The following is a 20,923-nucleotide window of genomic DNA, read 5'->3' as shown; positions in this document are numbered from 1 at the left end:
GTATTTATCTCTCTCTCTCTCTCTCTCTGTGCCCGTGTCTTTGTGTTTGTGCGTGTTTGCCATCTATCTGTTTCAGTATGAGTCACAAGATGACCAAACCCTAATGATAGAACAGGAAAGGGAAAAACCTTTAGTTGCAAGCAACTCTTGTAAGTTTCGAGTCTTTCAAGTGAATACATGTTGTGTTGGTTGGTTTGTTGTTTAACGCCACACTCAGCTATATGCCGGCGGTCTGTAAATAATCGAGTCAACCAGACAATCCAGTGATGAATATCATGAGCATCGATCCACGCCATTGGGATCGATGACATGCTTCAACCAAATCAGCGAGACTGACCACCCGATCCCGTTAGTCGCCTTTTACGACAAGCATAGTCACCTTTTACGGCAAGCATGGGTTGCTGAAGACCTATTCTACCCCGGAATCTTCACGGGTCGAATACATGTTGTGCTTTCAACACAAATTCACGAGGGACAGATACTCTGTAATTTGTCGTCGCTTGAATGTTTTTGTTTACGCAGTCATATTTTAAACAGATCTTAGTCTTCGCTACTGTTAAACAAAACTTTGTTTAGCGGCAGAGAGAACCTAGACCTGATTTCAATGAGATTGTCGTATTATGTTACCCGCAGTTTCTTTTTCTGAGAAAATGTTGAAATAAAAATTAGATTTCCTGGTGTTTCCAGCGCCCGTTCAAACTGACATCTTACAATATTCCTGAATAGGAGAACTGATATTGGTTTAGGGACCGATCTTTAAAAAACAGGGGTAGAAGGGCGGGTGTCCATTTGGTGAGAGTAGAGGCAGTATGTTTTGTTCGGTTACTGCTTCTCTGGGAAGAGCCAAAAAACAAAACGTTTTAGCACAACAAATATTTTGAAGGACACCCAGCATCTACAGCGAATAATTTTTTCGTTTCCCTCTTAAATCCAGATGAAAAATTGTCTTTTCAGTATTTTGTTGTCATCAGCTCAATAATTATTTGCACGACGTCAAATGAAATTCTCAAAACGTTATAAACAATGGATGACGTCATCTACTATAATTTGCGACAATGCTTTCATTTGACGTGACATTGCTTTGGACCCCTTCTTCGCAAACAATGAAACAATGGAGCAATATAGCTATAATGCTCATGAAGAAGTACTGAAAATAATTTCACTTATATCCGTGCTCTTATAGATAATATCATAGCATATTTCTTGGAAAGTGAGGATGCACAAACCACCTCTGCCACAAGAAACGCAATCGGATAACTTAATTGAATATAAATAGTCGCATGTCAAACCGTACAAACAACTATAACGGAAGCTTATATAACGCATGCGCTGAAATTTGTAAACATCCGGAAACTTGAACTTCGGTATCTCGCACGTGACAGGAGTTTCATAATTCAGCTGCATGAGTGCAGTGGCACGACGTCTGATTAAAGTTGGTCTCACCAATTTGCACAAGACCTCCTACCTCCAAACACGAAACATGTCAGGGGATATTTCAGGTAATGACTGATATATCTAAGCTGATATGCCACCTGAATTATGCCTAGGTTTAGGACAGGTAAATCGTATGCCTAACAATTGATGAAAACAGGAAGGCGTTTTGAGTGTCAGACGCGGGGGCTTGTGTATTGTGCTTCTCAGTGTGTCCGTGTATTATCAATGGTGGCGGTCGAGTAGCCTAGTGGTTAAACCGTTCGCTCGTCACGCCGAAGACCCGGGTTCGATTCCCGACATGGGTACAATGTGTGAAGCCCATTTCTGGTGTCCCCCGCCGTGTTATTGCTGGAATATTGTTAAAAGCGGCGTAGAACCATACTCAGTCAGTATTATCAATGCGACGTGACTAAATATGGTGATGGTGACCCACATTTGAAATTGTCACAATATGAATGGCTGTACGTGACATATTAGCGCTACCAGCAGCTGCTGTACATGTTACAGATTCATCGACGTGTTTGTTCCTCATGTTTTAATTTATAAAATTGTTCACAAGATTTTTATATCTAGAACCGTTGATAGATAGACGACGCCAATCGAATACCATCGGTAGTCAAGTGTTATTCTTCTTAATTGGGTAATTATATAATGGTAACGGTTCTCTGACAACTGCGTTGATCTTTTCGTAGAAAATCCAAAATAGCATGACAATTTCAGTGCTCTGTTAATATGGGTAAAATGAGTATAAAGTTTTAAGTATAATACATGAAGAAATTTATGGATATATGATCCAGAAATGAACACTACAACCCATCTGATATTTATCCCCCTGGCATATAATGTGGGGGATATAGTATTTACTAGGGCTGTTACGATTCACTCGCGTATTCAGTGAATCAAACCGTAACAATTCATGAATTGAATTCGTTATTCATGGCCACTAGAATAGAATATTTATGAATATGCTATCATGTATATTTACATACCCTGTACCTAAAAATATCAATAACTACATATTATATGCATAGATTTCTTTCAATGACAACACTCTAATAATATTAAATTTGATAGTATTGTTTTCACTGGTCATTGTCGCATTTGAGCAGATACTAGTACCTGGATAAGTGCAGTATATAATTTAAATGTATATTTTATTAATAATTAACAAACCATGTCAAATAAATTATGATGTTATTTTTTCACTGAATATAATAAATAATACATAAACTGCTGACTTGTTATTGTAATTGTGAATTAATATTATTCGTTACCTTATATTCGTGATATGAATCGTATTCGCCTCATAGTGTATTCGTTGCAGCCCTAGTATTTACTTGGGCTGGGACGAGTCCAAATTTACTACCCCGGTATACCCAACCCCCTTTTACCCGACCATACCCGGGTACCCACTGTAGGTATCAGGAGATGTCTCAAAATGTCAGATTGGGAACATTGTTAGCATAGCCCTGGCAAAACATTTTGTGATACGTATTGAGATCTGGTCATTCATACACTGAAGTTGAATAAGTTATATCTTTTTCAACCACATGAAAAATCGGAAGGAGTGGGTGCACAGTCAGAAAGAAATGCAACCATTAGTGACTTGTAGTGTACTAGTGTAGAGTTCTAGATAATTTTTGTCATTAAACAATATATCACGTGAAGTCCTATGGGTACCCGGGTCCTACTCAGTACCCACCCGAACCGGGTACCCGAGTTACCCGTCCCAGCCCTAGTATTTACCTGGTCTGTCTGTCTGTCCATATTTTTTTTTCCAGACCATAACTTGAAAACCGTGAAAGGGGTTTCATGAATGCTTGGTACATGTTTGTTTGTTTAGGAGATAAACATACTGTGTTTTCAATGTAGAGCTAGGTTACTGTGATAACTTTGGTAGCTACAACAAACACTCGGCTTTCCGGGGAAAGGGTGTATTATCTCATTACATGTAAATACACTCAGTCAAGTGCAGTCGGCAGCCATGTGGTCTGCTAGTGCACAACACACACCCTTCCGGCACTGTTACACATGCACACTCATTTATCTAGATACATTGTATGGATAAGTGAGTGAGTGAGTATGGTTTTACGCCGCTTTTAGCAATATTCCAGCAATATCACGGCGGGGGACACCAGAAATGGGCTTCACACATTGTACCCATGTCGGGATTCGAACCCGGGTCTTTGGCGTGACGAGGGAACGCTTTAACCTCTAGGCTACCCGACCGCCCCTTGTATGGATAAAGCGAGTGACTGGTTATATGTTACTAAAACACTACAGTTACCTGTAGATTTAACCACGCTAAATTTAACATTTGAAACCTCACGCTGTGCGTTCGGTTCCAAATTCAATTTAGCACGGTTAAATCTACAGGTAACCTAGCTCTACACTGAAAACACAGTATATTTATCTCCATTCTACCATGACTAAATAAAACACGAACTCTTTGGAGTTAGCAAATATACTGATCTGAATTACGAAATCACCGAACAAAATATTGTGCTGTATATACTCAAGCAGTTTGTTTACACTGTAATACTTCACTCGAACACATGACAGGCATTGAAAGCATATAAGCACGGCAACTTGGTAAGCTAACATGAGGTGGGCATCCCTAAAGAAAACAAAGCAAGCTTTGCAAGGCTTTCGCTCTACATCGCACGTCACCATTATGACATCATATCTCTCATTGTGATGCAAAAGATGATATGACGTCACAGTCGTATATAGAAAAGCGCCAAATTTCCAAGCTCTCTGTTGTCTCCAAAACGTAAATACATTCCCTTTGTAGATTTCTATCGTGTTTTCTGCACGAAATGTATTGCCACACATATATATATTGTAGTAACCGCATCTGTGTATTTTGTAACCTGTAATTGTAGATATAATTATTTAAATATGCCTACCAACAATGACTGAAAATAGTACTATTCTATGAATATTAGCTTCCGGGTGATGCGGCCGTCAAACCATCTGTTTCAATCAGAGGTGGTTCATTTGATTTAATAGCATCTGATTGACCAATCAGAATCGAGTAAATTCCAAATTCATGGTAGTATTGTTTTTTAATGTCGCACGATGCAATATTCCAGCTATGTGACAGGGGCCTGTAAATACATGTATAAACCAGGGTCTGAAGTGGTGCCTTTTGCTATTGTGGGGGCTGGGGGGGTGTTTGGCATCATCTGATGACTTGCGAAGTTACGCTCTAGTAATCATGGTAATGAAAGTAACCTGTATTTGGGATAAGGCCATCTTGTTGCCAAGGAAACTGCAAAAAGGCAGTAGTTCAGTATGTGTTTGATACATATGTACAAAGTTTCATAATGTAATATTAATCAGTTTCCAGTCTCCAGAAACAAATGCTACGTATATCTGTGTGGAAATCCAGTTTGTTGCCAAGGAAACAAAAAATGTTCAGTTTAGCATGTTTAGAAATATCAAAAGGCACCAGTTCAGCATGTGTTGTGAACATACGCAAAGTTTCATAATGACATATCATGCGGTTTCCGGCTATGGAACAAATGCTGAATCTAAGTCCCGTTTCTTACCAAAGACACTGGACAAACCAAAAAATATTTTTTTATACCAAAACAGCAAAAGGCACCAGTATAGCATATGTGTTTGATTCATATGCAAAGTTATGCAGTAAGATATTGAGCAGTTTTCTGAGTTATGCTCAGGAAACAAAATGTGACGGATGAATGGATGCACCGACAGGATGTAGAATGTAGGGTTGAGCAAAGTTTTGGGTATGAAATTTGAACTTGAAGGAAATGTTGAAAGTTCCACAGACAGTGACAGCTTGCTAGCTTGTAGAGTGTATATGACAGTATACCCGTTGAGGGGGTATAGCAGAGCTCCAGATAAGCTTTTGGTGTTGTGGGTAATTTACCCATGCATTTTAAAATCATTAGGTATCAGTAATTCTGTCTGGGTATTCAAATTTCTGTTACCCACTAGTTTTTACACATTTGGGTATTTAAGTTAAATATTTAAAAAGACTATTCATCTAGTCCCTGCAAATTGGTGTCGTGCGGGTTCGAGAGCTTTATAGGACTCAAAAATACCACGGTACTTCCCCAAGAAAGTGTGATGTCAAATGATCGTGATGTAACTGTCATCGAGGAGTTTGGCAATGTACGGAATGCCCGTTTATAATTTCAAAATAAGTTGCTGATTTGCTAATCGAATACGCAGGGTTACTGCACAATATTTTGATGATACGCACAAGTTTTATTTTTGTAGCTTATCTGTAATGTTGATACGTTTGGAGTTTATTTTACTGCGTATTTCTGCATTTCTGATGCATATTTTATGCAGATACGCAGCTTATCTGGAGCTCTGGTTAGAGTGAGGTAATGCTCCTCATCGTGTCTAAATCAGCATAATCGAGCCATCAGTAATAGGCTAAAAAACATAATGGTCTTGGTTCTCACTTTCCAGCACTGCCCACATTATCATAAAGATCATTGCATGTTTCATTTTTTCAATTTTTTGTGTGCTTTGTGTTTAAGTATTAGGATTTTTTAATTATTTTTTAAATGGAATTAAAAACAAAACGTGCAGCAGACTTTATGATGATGCGAGTGGTGCCCGAGAGCCAAGACTATTATTTTTTTTAGCCTTATCATGAATTGCATATGTTTGGAGTTTGTTTACGTCTCTTTTTCAAACTAAGTTTATCTTTTAGAGATACAACGACCTTACACAGACTCTTTACCTTTTAATAGTACACGATAATTTGCTGTTTTGATTCCAGGAATGAGAAAGCCATACCGAACTCAAAAAGAATTATTTGATGTCCAGCATCTGGTAGCCAAGGAGCCATTCGAACAGTTTCGCCATTGGTTTGACGAGGCCAGCGCAGTAGATGGGATAGAGGCAAATGCCATGTCACTGGCTACTGCTGCAAGGTCAGGCTATAGCGCTAACAAAAATTGGCAATAAGTAAAAGATCATACCAAGGTGCCTGGTATTACCGGTATACAGTGATTTGAAATATTAATGAATACAATCTCATTAAAATCACATCTTAGTTCTCGCTATCGCTAAACAAAGATTTGAGGACACCCCATTACGGGTCATGTCAGAACGACCTTTCATCCGACCAATCTAAGCGTCGCTTACCAGATCATGAAAGTGACAGTCGGAATGTGTTTTCTGATCATGCAAACTTTAACATGGGGTATTCCGAACGACAGTTACAGACCGTACGACTGATTCCGTCGAAATCATCGTCTATATCTCGCTTCCATGGGAGAAACATTTGAATGAAAGAGGAGTTGCACAGTACGTGGGAAGCACTGCCATACTATCTCCAACACATATTAGACATTCCAGAATGTTTGTTTGTTCAATTTTCAAATTTTTAATCGAGTACCGTGACAAGATATTTTTCAAGCATAGTCTGAAATGGAAGTCGCCAGGGTGCCGTAAAGCTTGAGAAAGCTGCTTTCTAATTGACTGATGTCGACTTCTGGTTAGTCATTTCAGTGGTCGGTCAAAGTTCGCATAAGGTCATTCTGACGTGACCCGTAATGGGATGTCCTCAGATCTTTGTTTAGCTGCAGCGAGAACTTAGATCTGATTTAATGAAATTGTAATGAAAACGTATCACAGTACATGTGGAAATTACTGGCATACTGGTTTTTTTAAAATCATGCATTTTCATCTTGTTGGCTGAGTGTCCAACCAGTGGGTAAATGTAAATGTGGACATGGTAATCTTTTTAAAGAAAACTCTGAAATGGAAGGGTTTAAACTTTTTTTTATCTCTTGCATTTTAATGTTGACCTACTAGGGCTGGGATCTTAGGGCTGGGACGAGTCCAAATTTACTACCCGGGTACCCACACCCCTATTACCCAACCCTACCCGGGTACCCGCTGTTGGTGACGAGAGATAGGTACAAAATGTCCGATTGGGAATAGCTTGACAGTAGCCCTGGCAGAATGTATCTAGATACACGTATAAAACGATGTGGTCATGCATACACTGAAGTTGACTCAAGTTTTAGCTTTGTTCAAACATATATAATTAAATTTTCGTTGTGTTCATGGAAATTCCTGCATTCTGATTAGCTGAATTGGTCACGTGTTATTGCATTCATTTCCCAATGAACGTAAAAAATTAAGCCACGCCCACCGCGGCGCACTACTTTTATTACTTCGGAATGTCGGGGAATCCCAATATTACAGTCGAGGGAATTCCCTTTCTGATCACGTGTATCGTCATGCACAGGACATTTAGCGACTTTCATGCATATTCATTGTCCAAACTACCCTTTGAAACCGATGGCCGAGAATGAATGAAACAGCAAACGTGCAGGCTCGCTCGCCTGTTTTATTCCCGCTCGCCCCGGTTCAACTTTCATGTCTTCGGGTTTCATTTATAACTAGCATTTCTCCAACTGTGATTTACCGTAATCAGGGAAGTAATGTTTGAATCACGCAGTAAATGACCATGCTATTTGAAACTGCCGCCTTCTCTCGGACATATTTCTTCCGGTTCGTTACAGTCTGACTGTTGCAGTTCTTTTCGCCTCTTGCCTTAATTGACAGGTCAAATGAACATTGTTTTAATCCCACTCTCCGTTGATTGGCTACTGACTGTGTAGGCGTGTCAAGTTATGTGCATAAATTAAACGATCACCTGATTCATGTCAGGCCACTGTATGTATTCCTACACCTGGAATGTTTATCAATGTCGTCATTTTTGTCTGTTTTGCTATATGCAACTGTTTTGGGTTAAACTATTGTAGATAAAACATGTTTTACGTTGTCGAATTTAATTATAAGCATTGACTGTATATTTTTTTCGGTTCATTGAGGTATGAATCGAAAAGCCGATGTGCAAACTTTTGTAAGAATCCGCTACGCGGATTCATACAGTTTGCATATCGGCTTTTCGATTCATACCTCAATGAACCGAAAAAAATACACAGTCAATCCTTAAATAAGTCAGAAGGAATGTGTTCATAGTCATAAAGAAATATGAACAATAGAGACTTAAAATTATCGTGTAACCATGTAGTTGTATAGTGCATTTTTGTCATGAAACAATATATCACGTGACTAACCACGGGTCCGGGTAGTCCTGTGGGTACCCGGGTCCTACTCAGTACCCACCCGAACCGGGTACTCGAGTTACCCGTCCCAGCCCTAGTATTTACCTGATCTCAGAGCTCCAGATAAGCTGCGTATCTGCGTGTCAGAAATGCATCAGAAATGCAGAAATACACAGTAAAATATAATCCAAGCGTATCAAATAGGCAACGAACATTACAGATACGCTACAAAAATAAAACTTGTGCGTATCATCAAAATATTGTGAAGTAACCCTGCGTATTCGATTAGCAAATCAGCAACTTATTTTTAAATTATAAACGGGCATTCCGTCAACCTTGCCAAACTCCACGATGACATCATCGTGATCATTTGCCATCACACTTTCTTGTGGAAGTATCGTGGTATTTTTGAGTCCTATAAAGCTCTCGAACCCACACAACACCAGTTTGCAGGGACTAGATGAATAGTGTTTTTAAATATTTAACTTAAATACCCACATGTGTAAAAACTAGTGGGTAACAGAAATTTGAATACGCAGATAGAATTACTGATACCCAATGATTTTAAAATGCATGGGTAAAATACCCACAACACCAAAAGCTTATCTTGAGCTCTGTGATCTGTCTGTGACTTACAGACTCCATTATTTACAAACTGCCATCATATAGCTAGAATATTGCTGAGTGTGGCGTTAAACAACAAACAAACAAACAATACTTACAGGCTGCCGTTGTGGCATTACATATCCAGCCAAACTTGAAAAAATAATTCCATACTTCCTCAGGAATGGTGCGCCATCGGTCAGAATGGTCTTACTCAAAGGTTTCAGCACAGAGGGCTTCACCTTCTTCACAAACTACCAGAGCAGGAAGGCAAAAGAACTGGTAGGACACATTCTAAGAACTTTGTCATAAAATATGAATACCTAGGACACAACAATTTGAATTTTTTTTATATCATTGGGTAATTAAGGTTGCAGTGAGTTGTGTTCAAAGCTGCTCTAAACAAAATTTCTGTGGTGTTAAGGAAAGCTTGATGCAGACATTTACCGCTTTTGTGAATCCCATGATTGTGGATTTGGTGCTGACAAACCTCGAAATGTTATCAGAACATCTGGTTCTATTTTTATGAATACACTGACTCCATTTGCAACTAGACTGGTGTCACCACCTCCATCGCTTCTATCTCTAACGGAGCACAACATTTCTCTCACTCAGCGTGCTCAGAAGTTATTCAATTGCATAGCTATTTAATCCATTGGACTTAAGGGAGAGACTCTGGAATTCTAAACCATGATCATAGGATTCTGGCCCACCTAAGGGAAGCAACTCTGTACTTTAAATTGCAGTGCAGTGATGACAGGGCCACCCGTACCCCTTTAAGATGTACAAATCACAATTTGAATAATGTTGTATTGTTTACCTTTTTTTTTTTGGAATACAGTGCTGATGTGACGTGAGATTAAGTCTGTGTTATATATATTGCAGGAGGAGAACCCTAGGTGCAGTCTCATGTTCTACTGGGAGCCCCTGAAGAGATGTGTATGTATTGTAAAAATTGGTCTTCACCAGTCCACTCAACCCATGTATGTATTGTACCTGTTCATCTGTTCAAGTCTAGTGTGTCAGAAAGTCTCACCCCAGTGAAGATCCATGTTTGAAACAGTCTTCAGCAACCCATGCTTGTCTCTCCTCATGAAGATCTGTGTTAAAATTGGTCTTCACCAGTCCACTCAACCCATGCTTGTCTCCCTCAATGAAGAGCCAGGTTACAAATGGCCTCATGAAGATCTGCGTTAAAATTGGTCTTCACCAGTCCACGCAACCCATGCTTGTCTCCCCTCATGAAGACCTGTCTTAAAATTAGTCTTAACCAGTCCACACAACCCATGCTTGTCTCTCCCAATGAAGAGCCAGATTACAAATGGTCTTCAGCATCCCATGCTTGTCCCCCCTCATGAAGATCTGTGTTAAAATTGGTCTTCACCAGTCCACACAACCCATGCTTGTCTCTCCCAATGAAGAGCCAGGTTACAAATGGTCTTCAGCAACCCATGCTTGTTATAAGAGGCATCTTTACAGAATTGTGTTGTCAGGCTCGCTGACTTGATTGATGCATGTCATCATTATCCCCATTGCTCATGATGTCAATCACTGGATTGTCTAGTCTGGACTCAACACTGAGTGCAGGGTAAAAACACAAACAACAAAACAAACCCTGAACATACATACGAAGCCTTAAATATCACTGAATGCAGCTTAATTGGAACAAAATTCACAGCTCAGCTCCAACTCATGGTTGAGGACAGTGTTAGAGGCACCAGTAAAATCTCCTGAGTGGACCTGCAATTCACTCACCATTGTTCTCATTTCTAGTCTTGGTCTTCATCTCATGAAGACCACCTCTGTGGTCAAGTGGTAGAGCGTCTGCCCAGAGAGCGGAAGGTCCAGGGTTCGGTCCCCGGACATTAAAAGAATGTACTTGTTGTTACCTTGCCTGGCACTCAGCGTTTAGGGGCTAAAACAAGGACTGGTTGGCTCGGAGTCAGTATACTGTGTCTGAGTGGGGTATTCATGTTAAACTGCGGCATGGTATCTCAGTGGGTTAGCACTGTAAATTGGCATCAGTCTGGACTAGTACAAGCTCACGCACGCACACATTATCAAAATTTGTACCCCTTTTGGTCCTGTTGAATAAACAAAAATAAAACTTGAAAATTCCCACTTCTTAACTTAACAAATAGAACAGAGAACATTCGCTGAGTTCAAGCCCGTGTAGCGCCGTAATTTCCGGCCTCCTTTTTCTTGTTTACCTCAGCGGGGGTCACTCCTTATCTATATGTATATGGAGGGGTGTGATTTTTTTAATACAAATTTATTATGCTATACACGCTATCATCGAGTTCCTGTGTGTTGATATGGTTAAAGAGTTGTAATTTCAATGGCACAAGACATGTTTAACACGAAAGGACATATTAAGTAACACCAAAGACATTTAGCTTCATCTATCCCTAAGTTAGAGTGTTTTGATACAAATCTAATTTACATCTAATCTAATACAAATTTAAATGTTGATTTGATTAAAGAGTTGTAATTTCAATGGCACAAGACATGTTTAACCACTGCCCATTCAAAGTCCGTCCAAGGACATATTAGGTAACACCAAGGACATATTAGGTAACACCAAGGATATGTTGGGAAACACCAAGGACATGTTGGGTAACACCAAGGATATATTAGGTAACACCAAGGACATGTTGGGTAACACCAAGGACATATTAGGTAACACCAAGGATATGTTGGGAAACACCAAGGACATGTTGGGTAACACCAAGGATATGTTGGGTAACACCAAGGACATGTTTGGTAACACCAAGGACATATTAGGTAACACCAAGGATATGTTGGGTAACACCAAGGACATGTTGGGTAACACCAAGGACGTGTTGGGTAACACCAAGGATATGTTGGGTAACACCAAGGACATATTAGGTAACACCAAGGACATATTAGTAACACCAAGGACATGTTGGGTAACACCAAGACATGTTGGGTAACACCAAGGACATATTAGGTAACACCAAGGACATATTAGGTAACACCAAGGATATGTTGGGTAACACCAAGGACATGTTGGGTAACACCAAGGACGTGTTGGGTAACACCAAGGACGTATTAGGTAACACCAAGGACGTATTAGGTAACACCAAGGACATATTAGGTAACACAAAGGACATATTAGGTAACACCAAGGACATGTTGGGTAACACCAAGGACATGTTGGGTAACACAAGGAGATGTTGGGTAACACCAAGGACATATTAGGTAACACCAAGGACATGTTCACTGTAAAAACCATTTGGTGTCTGTTGACAGTGATATTTCAACAATTTCAGACTATATACAACTCCACCACAAGCAAATAAAGCACTGATAAGGCAAATGTTTTAATTTGGTTCCCCGCTGAAATGTTATTGATGAAAGTAAAGGGCAGCCTCAGACTTTATGAAAGATAAAGATTACTGACATATTTTGATAATAACCCATATAAGTGCAAAAATCTTGGACGTGATGTTAAACCCCATTTCACCTCAACTCACCTACATCTCATTAAACTCAGAACTCCAATACAAAACACCTCTGTGCGTGAAGATCTCAGGACATCTCCACCAGAGGCCTTGTCAGATGAATTGTCTAATCAGCCAATCTGCATCAAAGATTCTTAATTCTCATTCTCATTCTCATTTGCCCATTATTCTGACAGCTTAGGTTCATTTCCCACATGGGTACTATGTGTGAAGCACATGTCTGGTGTTCCCCACCATGATATTGCAGAAATATTGCGAAAAGTGGCATAAAACAATACTCACTCAAAATGCCACGTACACGTCATTTCGACTGGGCGGAGGTCAAAGTTTGTTCAAGGTTTACCTGAATCAGCTTGTTGTGGGAGGCTGTCAGATCGTCATGCAGCGAGGCATCATATTAAGATTGCGTCTAGATCCAGGAATGAGTTTCCTGTAGTGAGGTGAGGTGAAATTGGGTTTAACGTCGCGTCCAAGATTATTACACTTATATAGCGATGTGCATGCACGTGTATGTGTGTGTGTGGCTGCTTGTACTAGTCCGGACTGATACCGATTTATAGTGCTAGCTCACTGAGATACCATGCCGCAGTTTAACATGAATACCCCACTCAGACACAGTATACAACAAGTACAATCTTTTAACGTCTTTTTGTATGATGAGGCCGGGGATCGAACCCCGGACCTTCCGCTCTCTGGGCGGACGCTCTACCACTAGACCACGGAGGCGGTCGAGTTTCCTGTGTGTAGGTGAGACAAGTTCTCTGTAAAAATGGTTGTCAGTTGTTGCTAGATTGATACAGATCATGAACCTGAGTTAGCAGACTGGAGAAGTGTTGACGACCTGACAGACTACAAATTGGATTGTGTGTGAGACTGGCTTCTCTTTAAAAGAGCAAAATCAAATTTCAAAGGTTATGTATTTCCATCACCAGGGTTTTTTATGACATTTGAAAGCAAACCTCTGTGTATGACATTTATAACTGTAACTACTTTGCTTGTGCTAAGATATATGGCATCAGCTGAAGGGTAATCTTAACTGTCAGCGAGATATAGACTCATCAGCATTAGAACCTAGCACTGATCCTCATGTTGTAACCACATTTCCTAATGGTTAGGGTAGAAAATACTGAAAGTTTGATGTTATTCCAACAATGATGCCATTCCCTCTATGATGTCATTCCCTCTATGATGCCATTGCTTCTATGATGCCATTCCATTAATGATGCCATTCCCTCTATGATGCCATTCCCTCAATGATGCTATTCCATTAATGATGCCATTCCCTCTATGATGTCATTTCCTCTATGCCATTTCCTCTATGATGCCATTCCCTCAATGATGCCATTCCCTCTATGATGCCATTTCCTCTATGATGCCATTCCCTCTATGATGCCATTCCCTCTATGATGCCATTCCCTCAATGATGCTATTCCCTCTATGAGCCAAAAACTAAAAAATCTCTGGTCAATGTTTGTAAATTCTGCAGCTAATTCTTCAAACTTTTAAGCTTTTATTTCGGGAATGTCATAGTATGGCACCTGTCTGACTTTTTCATGATAAACATATCCATGGATTAGCGCTGGCTATCGATATAGATCTTAGAGATCAATAATCGTTTACTCAATATCAATCTATTATCAATAAATATCGGAGAAGAAACTTTCTGCAAATATACAGAGCAAAGCTCAGAGACAAAAGATCATATTTCAGGTCGCTGGTGAGTGGTGACACATTTAAACATGGATTACTTTGTGGACATTTAAGGTATAACCAAATCAAATACTTTCCGTTGTCGGCAGTGGACAAAAACAAGTCTGCTTCGGTAACTTTAAACTTTATTTCATCACAATATTTTATGTAATATTGCACAATTTTGATTATCACTTGCTTGACAGCGGTGTCAGAACCTACACCAAAACGTCGCTCTTGTAATTGTAATACAGAAGTTGTTCTTCTATAAATCGGGGCAGTCAGGTAGCCTAGTGGTTAAAGCGTTTGCTCGTCACGCCGAAGACCCGGGTTCGATACCTGACATGGGTACAATGTGTGAAGCCCATTTCTGGTGTCCCCCGCCGTGATATTGCTGGAATATTGCTAAAAGCGGCGTAAAACCATACTCACTCACTCATCCATAAATCTTACCCTCACTTAATTTTCATATTGATTACCTATCATTAATTTTTCTTTCATCGATGATAATTCTGATTATCGATCTTTTTAGCCAGCCCTACCATGGATAGTATAGCTTATCAACGCTCTGCACAAGTGTTTCATGATTTTCTGCAAGATAAGTACATTTCGGAACCGAGCTGGTATTTCTGCAAAATAATCTGTGACCACGGAATCGCAGAATACAACATGGTCTGTTTGATTTATCTGGTGTATATTGCATTCACTCACTTTATACCTGAGGGGATGTTTCCACCAGGTGAGAGTCGAGGGGAGCGTGGAGAAGGTGTCGGAGGAGGAGTCCTTGACGTACTTCCAGTCTCGGCCGCGTGACAGTCAAATTGGTGCCATTGTCAGTCAGCAGGGCCAGGTGATCACCAGCAGAGAGGTGGGCCAAATATAATCATTATTCATTTCAAGGGCATCTTCCCGAAACAAGGGAGTTAACTGACTTTATTAGTCCAGTTTCCACCCTTGCCGAACTAGGCTGGTTTTATGGAGTTACATTTTGGCTGGACTAATGAGTCTATGCATAGTCTAATCAAAATCGCGCAACGAAATTGAAATCCAGTCAGTACTGTCATGTACATTACGGTCGATTGCAGGATTTGCAAAGTATGTACACCACCAACTCGTCAACAAATATTTTCCAAATATTTTCATGTTTTTAATCAAGATGCTCACTTAATTTGATGCAGATCGCAAGGTAAGACCCGTTTTATCACACTATAGAACTATAGATTATCAATCAGATCGTCTTGACTGGGCGCCGCCCTTTTGTTTGATACAAATGCAAATTATATGAGAGGTGGAATCTGATTGGTCCATAGGAAGGGACATGACTCGTAATAACCACTGGTGGCGCTAGGATCGAGCCCAGGAATTACAGCCTAGTTCGGAAAGGGTGGAAACTGGACTTTTATAGTCAGTTAACTCTCTTGCCTCAGGAATATGTTTCAAGGTTTGACCAACAAGTCTTTTAGTTGGCAACCTGGAGGGGAATGTCCAGGTAACTTTCCATTCCTTATAAATAATGGACCCGTGACCCATTATTTTTAAGGAATGCAGCATTACGAGGATATTCCCCTACTTAAAACACATCTCTACTTTTCCACTTTGACAAAACATATTCTTGTGGGAAATATTTGAAAAATTCACCAGACCAGTTGTAAACTGTATTTATACGTGTTGCCCTTACGTGATGCACGAAGATTATGCATGGTACACAGCTTTTCATAATTTCCTGGGGTCCTAAAGTAGTATTTTTTCAATCGATTGGACGTTGTTAATACATGCTGATGGAGAAGCAATATAACAAATGTTTCCCTATTTGCAACATCAGCCCATTTCCGGTGTCCCCCGCCGTGATATTGCTGGAATATTGCTAAAAGGTGTAAAACCATACTCACTCACTATTTGCCATATCAAGGATTTTCATTTACCCCTGCTCAAAAGAGCTGCAGGAAATGACAGTAAAAATTTCCAATTTGAATTCAAAATTTTCCAATTCTTCAGGATTCACAAAAACATGAACATTAAGAAATCCAATTTTGAAAAATATGATGATTGTTTCCCAATTTACCTGCGATTTGTTTGGAATCCTTGATCAACGCCTGACTTTATCTCATCCAGTGACGGTGATGATATTAATTTTCTTTCATCAAAGTTGGTGTGATATTTGTACATATTGACAACCATGGAAGTCATCATCAATATTAATCTTGTTGTTGCCATCTTAATTGTGGGTTTCATTTTCTGTTGATGTAGCTGTCATAGCCTTGTCTGTGATGATAGACAGGCCGTGTAACGTTAAATTGCCGAAGCAAACATAATTTCACTCACACAAGTAAAGTAACATAATTATCAATGCAAAACATCAAAGCTGATTTCTAAAGAACCAGAGTGTACAAATTGGGGTTGGTATTTGAAATAATTGGTGTCATAATGAATTTATGAGGTCGACACAAGGCATCTTTATGAATAATAATAGAATTTGGTGGCCAAATACAGGGCTGACAGGCCATGTTCAATTTGTTTCTAGTGCTCACCCCCCGTCTGACGTAGTTTCACTGATGTGTTACATGCGATGTTACAATGATTGATTATTAATTCTGTTACTGTGGGTTACCTTAAATGGGAGTATTCCTTATATTTATGACACTGCCTAATCTTCTTGGATAAAGTTGGGTTAGGGACCGACCATTTGATAATCTTATTAGATGTTTTTATTTGAAACTATAAGCTCCATTACGTTTTTTAGATTTAAGAAAAAATGTATTTTTTGTGGCAGGCAATTTTCTTTTTGTTCAACAGTCTGAAGCATAACTATTTGTTCCAAGAATTTTCGGCCCAATTTACTTTCCCATAAGAGCCCAGCCTCCCCAGAATATCCAATGGTCTGACTCTTAGAAGGTCAAGGATGGGTAACTTTTTATCATGCCCCTCTCCCCGATAATAAATAACCAGTCCTCAAATAACGGAGACCATTATATACACTTTGATGAGCTTGACAGAAGCAATGTTTTCATTTGGCTTGTCCTTTTAACACATGATGACCAAGCGGAGCAGGAACTCCAGTGTAACCCTGTATTTCCAGGCACTTGACAAGAGGAATGGAGAACTACAGAAGGAATATTCCAGTGAGAGCAAGGACGTCCCTAAGCCTGATTACTGGTAATGTATTTGGCTGGTTTCAATTCCACTTTCCTTTGAACCTGGTAGACCAGGAGTTTTCAGATAATTTCTTGGAAGACAGGTGGAAGTAGCTCCATCATCATTAGTGAGTGAGTGAGTGAGTTTGGTTTTACGCCGCTTTTAGCAATATTCCAGCAATATCAAGGCGGGGGACACCAGAAATGGGCTTCACACATTGTACCCATGACGGGAATCGAACCCGGGTCTTCGGCGTGACGAGCGAACGCTTTAACCACTGGGCTACCCGACCACCCCCACCCACCTATCGGCTTTAGAAATTGGCACTAGTCATGTAGTCCTTGCCAAACTGCTCAATAATTAAGGTATCATGAGGACTAGTAGAAATTTGCCATTTTTAAGGGTTTTGCTTTATGTTATCATCACAAGGACTAGTGGGCTAAACATGGTACTTTCTACCTCTGGGTATATGTATTTCTGTGTCTTCTAACAAGTGAGCTCAAATACTGTATTTAACACAATAATTGCCATTGGCGCTTAGAAAATTTGAAAGAGGGAATTTATATATTAAACTTAGGCTAGTTAAATTTGTTTTCAGAGATCGAGTGGTTGTGAACAAACTTAGTTTAAACGTCATTGAAATGTAAACTTTTTGATAATAGTTACTCGGCAACTATACACCTGTTATTTTCTGGTGTTTCCTTTAATACACACAAGACAATACAGACTGTCATTTTCTGGTGTTTCCTGTAATACACACTAGACAATACAGACTCATTTTCTGGTGTTTCCTGTAATACACACTAGACAATACAGACTGTTATTTTCTGGTGTTCCCTGAAATAGACACTAGACAATACAGACTGTTATTTTCTGGTGTTTCCTGTAATACACACTAGACAATACGGACTGTTATTTTCTGGTGTTTCCTGTCATACACACAAGACAATACAGAATACACACAAGACAATACGGACTGTCATTTTCTGGTGTTTCCTGTAATACACACAAGACAATACAGACTGTCATTTAGACCATTGGTCTTAGTAGGTGGGTGCTTGTAAAGATTACTTACTGATAGGTCTTGAAGTTGGTTGGAAGGTGCTTATTGAAGCAGGCACTTTATACGCTGAATACAGGGTAAAAATGAAGTAAGGTTGAATGCTTGATTTGGTGGATTAGGAGTACATATTATTATTCAATCTGAAGGTTAAACGACATATGGCTTTTCCTTTGGACGAGAGACCAGTCACATGACCACATGAATGACTGTACTGCCACTTTCCTGCTTGAACCTCTTTCTGATCATACCAAGCTATAACTAGAAAAACGGTCAATGATTTTCGACGAAACTTGCCATATGCATTGCTCATCAGATGAACTGGTGGCTTTTGCCTTTATCCCAGTTGCATAAAATGGTCGTGGGGGGGGGAGTGGGGGATATTGTCGATGCCACGTCTGTCCGTCCGTCCGTCCGTATGTATTCATTTCGTTTCCTGGAGCACAACTTGAAAACCGTTCAATACTTTTCAACAAAAATTGGTAGTTATACCAAACAGATCCTGAAATGATGCCTTTTGCTATGTGCAGATTTTTTTATTGATTTTTTTCTCACTTTCCATGTAAACAAGTTAGAGTTGGTTGGTTTGTTGTTTAATGCCACACTCAGCAATATTCCAGCTATATGACAGCGGTCTGTAAATAATCAAGTCTTGACCAGACAATCCAGTGATTGACATCATGAGCACCGATCCATGCAATTGGGATGCGATGACATGAATCAACCAAGTCAGCGAGTCAGACCACTCGATCCCGTAAGTCGCCTCTTACGACAAGCAAAGTCGCCTTTTATGACAAGCATGGGTTGCTGAAGACCTATTCTAACCTGGATCTAGATTGTATGTATTTATCTGTATCAAGGGAGACTACTCTGTTGACAATGTAACTTGACTGTTGTGTTTCCTCACACAGGGGCGGCTACCTGGTTCGTCCCACAGTTGTTGAGTTCTGGCAGGGGCAGTCCAACCGACTTCATGACCGCATTGTCTTCCGTCACCTTCAGCCAGGGGAGACAATCAATACAGAAACCACCCACCAGGGGGACAATGGCTGGGTGTATGAGAGACTCTCCCCATAGACTTTCATGTGGTGTCTTTGTATACATTTGTTTCTCCCAAGCCCAAGTGTTTCTGCATCAGTAACAAGACAAAGGATTGCTTTTCTGCTCATATATGGAAATTATTATACATTTCATCTTTGTTGGTTTACGGATCCACCCACCAAAATGAAAACTAGCAAAATGAAAATAGAATTTTAATAACTTTTCTGTTTTTTTAATACCACTAAATTAAAATGTTAAATCGAAATAAGTCTGAAATTAGTTTATGCTGAAAAGAGGATTTATTGTGAAATATGAAATGCATAGCGAAGTGTTTACCACAAAGTTTGAAGTGATGTCGACTGATAGGACTTACGGCCCTTTGATAGGACAGGAGGTTGTGCAGTTGTTTAGGTGCGAAATGGTAGCATTCGTTTTTCTCATGAGTGCTGTGGAGGGGCGTTAGTTCAGGAGATTCTGAAAGTTTATAAGGAGTTTTGTTAAAATTGACCATTTACATGTTCACAGAGTAGACACAATTTATGGATAACGTCTTCTTGATACTTTCATAGCAACATTTTAGTATAGACCCTTTACCGTTGCAAACAAGAAATTGTCTCTACTTTGTCATCCATCAACTTCTAAGAAATACCTATCAGACAATCCTCTGACATGTTCATTTGAAGACCATTATATTTTGACCACCAACATTGTAAGAACAAAACAAAATTCCGTAAACCAACTAAAAACCTTTTTTGCCAAAAACAGTAAATTGATTCTACATTTGTGACACTGGTGGTGGAGAAATCTGTAAGCCAAGTTATTTTGAACACAGCATGCCTAGGCTACTTTGTTGTAGAAAAAGCCAGTGAATACAAGAATGAAAGAAGAGTATTGCACATCCATGTTTTATGTATTATCATACCCCCAACCTAAAAAGGGTGGGGGTATATAGTTATGCTGAGGAATTCTGTCTGTCCATCCATCGGTACAAGGACTTTTTTTGTGTGACCTACAACTTGAAAACAACTACATAGATTCTTTTCCAACTGGTGAACACTCTTGATATCTATAGGAGAGTTGGGCGGTCGGGTAGCCTAGTGGTTAAAGCGTTCGCTCGTCACGCCGAAGACCCGGGTTCGATTCCCGACATGGGTACAATGTGTGAAGCCCATTTCTGGTGTCCCCTGCCATGATATTGCTGGAATATTGCTAAAAGCGGCGTAAAACCATACTCACTCACTCACTCACTATAGGAGAGTTGCAGTGTGAATTTTGATTTCAATGTTTGGATTTTCTGAAAAAATACAGCTTTTTTTTTCATTTTTTTACTGAAACGTTTGTGCGACCTATAAATTGAAAACTACTGCATGGGTTCTTTCAGATTAAGGAAACATTTTCCATTCTAATAG

At 39.7% G+C, this 20,923-nt stretch overlaps 1 protein-coding gene across 1 annotated transcript; it reads left to right on the top strand.

Moving 5' to 3' along the window:
• Positions 1-1,343: 1,343 nt before the first annotated feature.
• LOC124151975 (pyridoxine-5'-phosphate oxidase-like) lies at positions 1,344-20,403 on the top strand. Its single transcript, XM_046524690.2, has 7 exons — positions 1,344-1,499; positions 6,200-6,353; positions 9,290-9,389; positions 9,993-10,046; positions 15,021-15,149; positions 17,358-17,434; positions 19,385-20,403. The coding sequence occupies exons 1-7, from the start codon at positions 1,403-1,405 to the stop codon at positions 19,548-19,550; spliced, it is 777 nt and encodes a 258-aa protein (XP_046380646.2). The 5' UTR covers positions 1,344-1,402; the 3' UTR covers positions 19,551-20,403.
• Positions 20,404-20,923: the final 520 nt, after the last annotated feature.

The sequence above is a fragment of the Haliotis rufescens genome, unplaced genomic scaffold, assembly GCF_023055435.1.
Source record: "Haliotis rufescens isolate VD_foot unplaced genomic scaffold, xgHalRufe1.0.p SCAF_10, whole genome shotgun sequence".
NCBI lineage: Eukaryota > Metazoa > Mollusca > Gastropoda > Lepetellida > Haliotidae > Haliotis > Haliotis rufescens.
This window is presented reverse-complemented; position numbering and strand designations above follow the sequence as displayed.